Here is a 10,676-nt window from a genome sequence, read left to right as displayed (position 1 = left end):
CCAAGCAAGAGGGTTTACATATTGGAAAGACAAAAATACCCTTCCAAATGGATGGAAAATTGGATGATGTTAAAGTCAGGTGACAAATCATGGATTTTGAAAACTTAAAGTGACATTTTGCTTAAATTTTTCTTTAAGGTGACAAATTGAAACTGATGTATAAGTTCAGGTGACATTTCTACAAAAATCCCTTCTGCAAATAGCTTCAGAAGACAAAATATTTTAATTTGTTTGCACCTTAAAACAGAGAAATCCAGAAAATTTAAAAGGCCCTAAATAGAGTTAATTGGGAGAAGAACATGATCACAATGGAAAACCTCAAATGGTTGGGATAAATAAGGGTCTGTTTATTAATAATATTGCATTTGTATAAGACTAAATGAAATGCCCTGATTAGAGCCAAGGTTTACAAACCACCAAATGACGTTCATTCAAAAGCAGAAGCTGCAGAACACAAATGAAAATCACTTTTTCTGTTTTTTCTTTTTAAGTAATCAAATTAAAAATTACATTACCATCACCATGACTACTTCTGCTTAACAGATGATTAACATCTTGTGTTGTTTGTGGCAGTTAAGGCAACAACTGCATCTGAATTTGAAGAGAAAAAGTATTCACATACATCAGCCAGGGAAACAAGTTAAACATGACTAAAATGAAGCCAAATATCTCATCAAATGTAATATTGCAGCCTATGAAAATCAGTTTTGGATAAATTAAACTCAATGTTGTCCTGCAGCATCTCAATTAGCAGTCAGAAGAAGGCTCGGCTACCATAGAACACCCGCGATCCATCCTTCTTCTTATCAAGTTCTAAATTTTTGTTATGGGTAGGAATCACTTCGCCACGGTCTTCACATTCCGCTTTATCAAGATCCATTGGGAGCTTCATCTTTGCCAAAGACTCAGTAAACTGTTGCATGCTTCTCATGTACATGTCCACTATTTGTTGCTGCATTGCAGACTGCTCGGCGGCCTCCATGTTTATGTTCCCGAGTGGAGCCGAAAACACCTGACCGTATTGACCAGAACCAACCGTCTTTTCCTTGCTGCTCTCCTCTTCCTTTCCTGAGAAATTCGCATCCTTTGTGTCTACAGCTTCTCTTCCCTTCCTTGAGGTTGGAGTGTCTGGACAAGCAGCAGAACCTTGATTAGCTGCTCCCGTGGTGACACAAGTGTTGGTAGAATTCGATGACTCAGCAGTCACGCGATTCTTTTTCTCGATTGAATCGGCGGAGTTTCGATCATCACTCAAGCTTGTTGTGGTGGAACTTAAGAAGCCAGAGTTGTGGATGCTCCCACTGCCATTAGGAGAAACGGGTTCACCCTGGTTTCCTACATTTGAACTCACAGTCATTTCATAGTCATGATCAGCAGCAGGCTGAGGAGATGCACCGAGATGAAGAAACGAGCCAAGTCCTTGGGAACCAGGTCTCCAAGCACAGCCATGCCTTGTCAAGTTAAAATACTCAGTCACCATTTGCTGACTCTCCTTTACTACATCGATATCCGGGAATTCGATCCTCGAATACTCAACCGGGTCTAATACCACTTCTGATACTTTTCGATCAAGCAACACAACTTCGGAAGTTATGGATGAGTTAGCAGATGATTCGGATAACGAACTAGTGGAGGGTTTAATAGGCAAAGATGTGTTGAGAGAAAGACTCAATTTGACAGTTCCAGCTGGGGAATGGAAGAGATCAGTGGAAGACAGACTATAATCTTGAGTTACCTTTCCTTTGCCAATCACATGTGAAATTGGGACCAAAGTGAATCCCAAAAGCTGGTCTTCCATGTAGTTTCTGGCCCTGCTAAGCATCCAAATCTCACATTTGAGGACAGCATCAAGTTGAGTGATTTTCATCCTCAAGTTTTCGTTGAATTCGGGGTTCTTGCCACCTCCATTGATGATCCTAGTTGAGAGAGTCTCATCTGGATTGTAAGTTAGAGAAAATTTTGCATAGACATCTTGATTTTCATAGATGCATATGTTGTGAATGTTCCTAGCATGATGAGCGTATATTTCAAGAATCCCTGAAAAGTGATCAGAATCACCATTTACATCACCTATTGTGTTTGAATTCAGGTTGTACCGGAACCCAGTTGTCTGATTGAATGATTCCATCAGATCAGAATATAGCTTCTTTCCCTTGAGGATATTCTAATATTTTCTGTTTGGTAAGCAAGAAAGCTAGAAGAATGGTAGAACAGAACAGAAACAGAGTTGATATAGATGATTGATAAAGTGATCAATATAATATTCTGGACAAGTTTGCTTTCGTGCTTAAAACGTGGGTGTTTAAAGCAATGTAAGAGGTTTAATGAGAGGGCGAGAGAGAGAGAGAGAGAGAGAGAGAGAGAGAGAGAGAGAGAGAGAGAGAGAGAGCACACCTACGCAGAAGCTGTAATTTTCTCAGATAGCAGATTGACTATTAACAATACATTGGAGGCCTGCTTCTGCAACTATATTTCTGCAAATCTGTGGGTTCTAGAAGAAGTTTTAAAGGATCAATCTATAAATTGAAGCAAAGCATTTTTCACAAAAAAAAAGGTTGTACCAATTGAGCCTTCAGAGAGAGAGAGAGAGAGAGAGAGAGAGAGTTACTGTGGAATTGTGGAGGTTGCTTAGTGGTGGGTATGATAGTAGGTGGGAATAAAGAGAAGAATGTAAATCAAAGAAAAAATTGATGATGTTATGGTTGTTTTTTAACCACTTTTTCGTCATGCACTTTCTTTTGGGGGTGGGTGAAGGATAGTGATTTTTGAAAGGGTTGCTTTGCTTGGCATTACAGCTTCCACTTCTAATGTCTAACTTGCTCCACTCAGGGAATTGGAGGCCCCCACTTGGCCCCATCTTCATTATCAATCTCCCCACCTTTCTCACGCTGAGATGCTCTCCAAAGTTATTATCATCTCTCTCTCTCTCTCTCTCTCTCTCTCTCTCTCTCTCTCTCTCTCTCTCTCCTGTGGCAAGAAAATGTCTCAACAATCCCATACCTCCATGTGGTACAGATACATGTCATGATTTGGAAATAATCCCTTTTGGCCTTGCCCTATAAATTATAAATCTCCATGGTTGATATGAGCATGAATGAAGAGGAAAGCACTAAAAACATATTGCATGTGGTTCATATGAGCATAAATAAATAAAGATGAAAAACACTCAGACAAGGATTTTGCTGTGCTCAACCATTAGCACTCGGGGTAATTTCTATGTGTTCATGCATGTGGTCCCGTCAATAACCAGAAATCAATTATGCACAAATGAGTGACGGAACCATGGTGCATTTCAAATTGGAAGGAACAGACAAGCCACAATCTGGCAGCTCCAGCTCATTAGTGGCATTCAATTTGAGCATCTATTTCTCATAACTTGCTCCGAAGATTTTTGTGTTCCTTTATGACTTGACTTCACATTGTTGAAAATGAAGTTAATATTTGTCCAAATAAGCTGCCATATTTGAATGATTGGTCACATGATGTAAGGCCAGGCCTCCCAATCAATGGAAGAACTAAAACCAATTAGTGACTGGACTTGTGTGATTTAAGACCAGTGACCATTTTCATGCAGTCTGGAGACTAAGTCAGCCCAAAAAAACAATAAAGCAACATTTGGCGGACCCACAGAGGTGCAAGCCTCGCCGAAAAATGAACTAAAGATACTGAAATTTGCCCCTCTGTATGTTGATTGTAAAATCATGCGTACTTGTTGTGGAGATCATCGAAAAGCTCTTCCTTTTAGCCTCCCCCTATCAACTCTCCCACCTGAAAATGAAAAATTAAAACATAAACGTACGTGTATACATGCAAATTAAGAGATGCAAAATGCTAAAGTACACAACAGAGTGTGGAACGGGGACTCAAAGATAGTTAGAACAGTTGAGAGGAGGAAAATGCCTTGCCCACCTTTGGTACCAGGACATCCATGGCAGCCACTGTCTCAGAATCATCATTGAGCCTCATGCAGAATGCTTTGATATCTTTAGGGTAATTGTAAACAATAACAGGCTTCTGAAATTTCACGTCTGTCAAGCATCTGCACAAAAGCAAAGCAATAATATTAAATCTGATGGAAGTAGCATAAAAAGGAAAACCAACACAATATGTAATCTTTATAGGGAGGTCCACATATAAGCCATAAATAGGGCCCAAATTATGAAAAACCCTTCATCACCTAAATTCTAACAGAAAATTTTTGAACCAGCTCATAAATAACAAACAATTAAACTAAAATGAAAAAGGGACAACTGGCTATTTTTGGGTTTTTTTTTTTTTTCAAAAACCAATTTATAGTGTTTATCTATAAGCTTTTTAGGAGCTATGGTCCCTAAACTTTGTATCAACTTGAGCTTTAGTCCTTTAACTTTCAAAATGGCTTCCACAGTACCTCAACTCCACTTCAGTTTGTAACAAAAGTCCTTAAGTAACTTCTGTTACTTTTTTGGGTCAAAGTGAGGGGCAAATTAGTCCTTTTAAGTGTTTAGTCATTTTTTGTTTTCTAAATTAATATAAATTAAAAAATTAAACAATTAAGAAAAAGAAAAGAAAGTAAACTCAAAAAATCATTGGTTAACCAGTTTCATATATTAGATTATTCAAGAATTACATGGCTTTTCTTTCCCCTTATGCCTCCCACTCCCCCACTGATCTCTCTATCCCTCTCTCTTCCCTTCTTCCCCGTCCAACTTTGACCCAACTCTCTCGCAGCCTAGCCCCCCTCCCCCCCCCCCCCCCCCCATCCCCAACTCACTCTCTCTCCCTCGCACACACAACACCAAATCCCCATACCCAGACGATAATAATTGGGTTAAGTTGAAGCCATGGCTGCTGATGCTGCTAAGCATGAGATGGCAAGGAAGCAACTAAGCAAAAGAAAAGAAAAGAACTAATTTTTTTCTTTTTTCTTTTTTTAATATCTGAAACTGGTTAGCCACTATATAATTGTCTATCGTGTTGGGGAGAAAGACACAGAGAGGGGAGGGTGTGAGAATGTGAAGGTAAAAAGTCTCACATTGGAAAGTTAAGAAACCTAACAAGGGCTTATAAGGAGTTGAGCTACTCCCCTCATTGCCAATTGGTTTTGGGGTGGAACCTCAACTTCCTTCATGGTATCAGAGCGGGTTAGCCCACTTGTGAAAGCCTAATGGCCACATGTGCTTCACGTCACCCAATATGTGTTGTCCACGTACTAGCCTTCAAAATTTGCCACATGTGCGGGAGCGTGTGAGAATGTGAAGGTAAAAAGTCCAACATTGGAAAGTTGAGAAACCTATCAAGGGCTTATAAGGAGTTAAGCTACTCCTCCCATTGCCAATTGATTTTGGGGTGGAACCTCAACTTCCTTCAAAGGGGAGAGGAGGGGTTATGCGATTTGGGGTGGGTTGATGGCTGGAGGTGTGGTGGGCAACTTTTCTTGTTATTTTGATGGATCTCAATGATGTAATTTGATGGTTGAAGACCATTTTTATTTTATGCATTGGAATGTTGTTGAGCTTATTAGTTTTTGTGCAGCAAAAGACCATTTCCTTTCAATGATTTCAGGTCATTACACAGCCATTACATAAAGTTGCAGTGCATTACACAACCATTTCATCTAATTCCAATACATATGACTCCTAAATCTAAACACTAAATCAGTACCTTTCCCTTACATGTACCACTAACCCCTAATCCTTAAGGGACCTATTTCCCTTTTATCATCAAAGCAACAACCAGCATCCAAGACACAACTAAAAAGAACCAGAGTTTCCTCTCCCTTGCACGAATTTGTAGCATCTCAGCATCCATCTTTTAAATCCTCTGAAGCAAGCCACCTATCAACTTCTTTGTACGTGGGGAGTCCTCTGCATCATACCACACCTAGAAGGAGCATCAATCACTTATCTACAAACATAGTCCAAATTATTCCCTTTCACCCAAAAACACATAAGAGCCACATCAATTTTACATGAAACATAGTTAAAATTACCTTTGTGCACGTATCAAACCTCCTACCATGTGTGGGGGCCTTTTTGTTCCAATAGCTTTAGGTGGACTTGGGCCGCTATAAAGAGAGAGTGAAGTTGCCCCTTTGCTTGGGTTCAAGGACTAGGCCCCAAAATATCCCTAAAGAATGCTGATTCTTAGGGAATATTCTGGTCATCTTTAATGGCTCCTCGCAAGTTTTGATGTATAATAGGTACTAGAATGATTTTGATTGATTTTACTGTGTTGGAAATGCTCTTCTTAAAGTGAGAATAGTGTTGGAACAAATGTGCTGGAGAAGATGAAGTATTTGGCAGCTATTGGCATATGACAGCTCCGAAAAGAGTTCATATTGTATAGAGACTATACAGGCTTGACATGAGAGCATGTTTTAGTGAATTAATATGGAAGAGCTTGGCATGACAGACTTGTGGTGAGGGAGCTAAGCCTCCATGAGTTTAGCAATTTTAGAGAAAGCTTGGATTTCTTATGGAAAACAGAGGTTCAGAGCAAGGGGAGAGGGACATTTGGGAAGATTTGATGAGGGAATAAAGGGAGAGATGGGGATAAAAGGATGGGTGGCTTGAGAAAATTTTCCAATAGCTTGACGATTGCTTAGTCGTGCTCTGGATGGTTTTTTCGCTAGGTAGAAGGTGCCCCATTTTATAGGCACTAGAAGCCCCTTCTAGTTCAGGAACCCTAGCTCACTTTCCCCAAATTTTGCCAAGTCTTCTCCTCCATTTCCCTTCACTTCCTTCGATTCAATCCTTTTTGGTGAAAATTCCTTAATCCAAGCAAATTTTGCCAAAGGTTTTCCTACAGCTGACTTCTTCCATCCTGGGTGAGGCGCCTCTTGCTTTTCCTCCTAGTTTTCCTACCAAAGCTTGTAGAGGAAACAATGGGTAAGGTTGCTGGTCTAAAAGGTGTCTCACTTCCAGCAACCCGTGCACATGGGTTTCACTTGGTTTTAACGATGGCTTGGTTTTGACTTGGTTTTAATAGGGTGCTAGGATATTTTCTAAGGTGCTAAGCCATTTCTCTAAGGTGCTGGGCTATTTTTTCTCTCTTATGCTTACCCATATATTTGGGCTCAAGAAATGAGCATGAGTTTGGTGCTCCCAAGCTGCCCAAAACTTCCATTCCTTGGACCATCAATGGGCCTCATGAACACTCGTAACCATCCATACCACAACCCACTCAGCAAGCCCCAACGATGTATGTGGCTTTGGCCCACTTAAGCTTGTCGGGTGGTTTAGTATAGGAAAATGTATTATTGGCTTGGCATGGCATGTACATTATTTCTATATTTATTCAATGAATTAAGGGTTTACTAGTGAAATACCCCCTGAACTTGTACCTAAGTTTCAATTAGCCCCCTATCCTTTTTTTTTAGAAAATTAAGGATATGAACTTTTTTTTTTTTTTGCCAATTTCCCCCCTGCCGTCTAAATCATCAACATTTCATCCAATTTTCTGTTAAATCATTAAAAATAAATTTCTTTTTTTGGAAAAAATTTTTTAAAAAAAAAAAGAAGAAAAAAAAAATATGGCCGAGCTCATCTCTATCTCTCTCACTGAATCCTCTGTCAAACCCCAAGCTCACAGGATTTGGAAATACAAATCCACCTGATTCAAACTTTTTACTCTTAAAAAGTATGAAAAATAAAAATAAAAATGGAAGAAAAACCAAAGCAGGTACCCAAAGTCCCAACCCACCTAGTGCTGACAGCAACTCTCTCTCCCACATGAAAATTCTCATTCTGATTTCCACCAAAACCAACTCCCCCAGACCCCAGCCACCCCATGCCGGGCCCTTTTTCTCCCTCATCCCAAAACTTATCAAGACACCTATGGAAGTTTGGGGGGAGAAGGGGGTTGGGAAGATGATGGTGGTTGTGGTGGTTTGGTTGTTGTATTTGTGAGAGGGATTAGGGAAGATGATGGTAGGGCTAGGTGTGGCTACCAACCACTCCAATTCCATCACAGCAGCCAGTGACCCACCCCCTTCCCCGAACGCAACCCACCCCCACATCTAAAAATTGAAGAAAAAGAAGAAAATTGACCCCAAAAAAAAAAAAGAAAAGAAGAAAAAGACACTGAACCAACAACCCTATCGCCCCCTTCCCCTAGCTCTATCTCTTCCAGCACATCAACCTCATCACAACACAGCCAAAGTACCCTAAAACCCAGCAAAAAAATAAAAAACAAAAAGTCCCCAAATTGAATGAGTCTTTGCTGGCTAACATGCCCAAAACAGAGCCATAGAAACAGAACTAGATCATAGCCATATCAAGAATGCAAAAATTCTTCAGGCGCATTGCAGAGGCAGCAAGCGTGAGAGGATGGGGGTCGATCGACCCAAACTTCCGTACCCATCCCTCAGATTGCAATTGTCATCACTGCATCAGCCATAGCATTGGCTTCTCTTAGGATCCACTCCCAGCAAACACTAGTAAACTTTGACCTCAGCTCCTGGATACACCCCAAGGATTGATAGAGTTCCCAGGCTCCCTTGGCAATTTTCCCCAAATAGCAATTAATAAGGGGTTTGGAATCAGAGTCAACATAAATGTGAGAAAAGCCTTGGTCAGCAGCAAAAGAAAGACCCTCAATAACAGCTCGAGCTTAAACGGTGATATGCAAAGAAGTAGAAAGTTTGGATTTGGATTTGAAGAGAAGGAGATGAGGAGGTTCTGGAAATTCAAAGAAGAAGGTAGAAAGAGAGAGAGAGAGAGAGAGAGAGGGAGAGAGAGTGAGTGAGTTTTCAATTTTTTATTTTATGACTATTATTTCAATCTTCTATTTTTTATTTTATTTTTCATCTTTTATTTATTTTAACGTACAAAATTACTATTTTACCCTTATATTTAACGGCCAATTGGATGAAATGTTGCGGATTTAGACGGCAAGGGGGAAATTGGCGAAAAAAAGAAGTTCATATCCTTAATTTTCTAAAAAAAAAGGATATGGGGTTAATTGAAAGTAAGGTAGGAGTTCAAGGGGCAAATCACTAGTATACCCATAAATTAATTCACAAAATACAGTTTGAATTAATGCATAACCAACATTATATGTTATATTGGGCTTGAGATATCTTTGGACTTCTTGTGACATTTTGGGCCTCAACACCAGGGTTCGCTTTAGTCCACGAAGTGATCTCTTCGCCCTCAACACATAGTCGCAGTTCACTGTCATTTCCTTTTATGACTGAGAAGACCCAGACATGGATGACATGGACTGAGAGGGGGGATCGATAGCCACGTCAGCGTTTTGGTGGGAATCGTTTATTACAGTGCCCACTTGATGTACTACGTCAGCTTTTAACGGAGGTCCTGACAGATTGACTGACGAATGTATGAAATTAATATGGAATTAAACGCTATGGATGCGATTGAGACAAAAAAAAACTTGTTGTATCGAACTCTAAAACACAGACAACTTCATAGTAGTGAACTGAAAATTACCCTATTTAAAATCATCAATCTTTGATTGAAAATCTACAGAAAGGTGTTTTATGAAAATAATTAAAAACTTAAGGGGTATTCATGTAATTTCAAAAACCTCATGGGATTTTGTGAAAACACCGAAAAACTCAAGAGGTATTATTGTAAATAACTCAATCTATAATATATAAAAAATTAAATGAATTCTACTTTAAAATTTGTTATCAAGTACCCTCAAAATCAACAAGGCTTTTTTATCACAAATGATCCCTGCGGTTTGCAAAATTATCACCTTTCGTGCCTAACGTTTTTTTGTGACACTAATGGTCCTTAACGTTACTCTCCACACATCAAAATGGTCCCTGCGGTTAACTTCCATCAAATTTTCTGTTAAATTGATGTGGCACATGTGTGGAGCCCACACATCCAATGGTATAAAGGCACACGGCTGTAAATAAAATAAAATAACTTTTAAAACTTAAAATTCCTTAAAAAAACACTTTAAAAATATTTAAATTTTTTTTAGGAAAAAAAACTAAGCAGCTATCCATTAACCAAGGACTGAACCTTATTAACAATTTGGACACCGTTGAGTGTAGTTGCACGGTTTTTTTTTATCTTAAAAAAACTTAATTCTTTTTTTTTATTTATAAATTTATTTTAAGTTTTAAAATATTTAAAATATATGTTATTTTATTTAAAGCCACGTGGCTCTATACCACTGGATGTGCGGGCTCCACACATGCACCACATCAACAATGTAACAGAAAATTTGACGAAAGTTAACGGTCGATCAACTTAACTTGTTTTGCTATCGAATTTATTTTTGATTTCAGTAATTTTCGCAAAACATTTCGACATATTTTATTATGAGAATAAATCCTACGACTTCTGGTCCTGGGGTTCCCGCACTTGAAAAAAAAAAACTTGGGGCGTATCGCTCAAATCATTGGTCCGGTATTGGATGTCGCTTTTCCAACGGGCAAAATGCCTAATATTTACAACGCTCTGGTAGTTAGGGGTCGAGATGCTGTTGGTCAACAAATTAATGTGACTTGTGAAGTACAGCAATTATTAGGAAATAATCGAGTTAGAGCTGTAGCTATGAGTGCTACAGATGGTCTAAAGAGAGGAATGGAAGTGATTGACACCGGAGCTCCTCTAAGTGTTCCAGTCGGCGGAGCTACTCTAGGACGAATTTTCAACGTGCTTTGAGAGCCTGTTGATAATTTATGTCCTGTAGATACTCGCACAACATCTCCTATT

The 10,676-nt window shown here is 39.3% G+C and overlaps 1 protein-coding gene across 3 annotated transcripts; it reads right to left on the bottom strand.

Moving 5' to 3' along the window:
• Positions 1–445: 445 nt before the first annotated feature.
• LOC110768456 (Calcium-dependent lipid-binding (CaLB domain) family protein) lies at positions 446–2,736 on the bottom strand. 3 transcript variants are annotated; one of them, XM_088251380.1, is made up of 2 exons: positions 2,395–2,733; positions 446–2,037 (listed from the first exon to the last, which is right to left on the bottom strand). In XM_088251380.1, exon 2 carries the CDS (start codon positions 1,865–1,867, stop codon positions 755–757), a length of 1,113 nt encoding a protein of 370 aa, XP_088107506.1. In that variant the 5' UTR covers positions 1,868–2,037; positions 2,395–2,733; the 3' UTR covers positions 446–754. The 3 variants fall into 3 exon arrangements, with proteins under 3 accessions (XP_088107506.1, XP_021827878.1, XP_088107505.1); XM_021972186.2 differs by having other exon boundaries at positions 446–1,935; XM_088251379.1 differs by having other exon boundaries at positions 446–2,736.
• Between the last annotated feature and the right edge of the window lie 7,940 nt (positions 2,737–10,676).

This window comes from Prunus avium, chromosome 4 (assembly GCF_965620075.1).
Source record: "Prunus avium chromosome 4, drPruAviu1.hap1.1, whole genome shotgun sequence".
Lineage (NCBI taxonomy): Eukaryota > Viridiplantae > Streptophyta > Magnoliopsida > Rosales > Rosaceae > Prunus > Prunus avium.
Note: the sequence above shows the minus strand (reverse complement) of the source record. Positions and strands in the feature narration are given on the sequence as shown.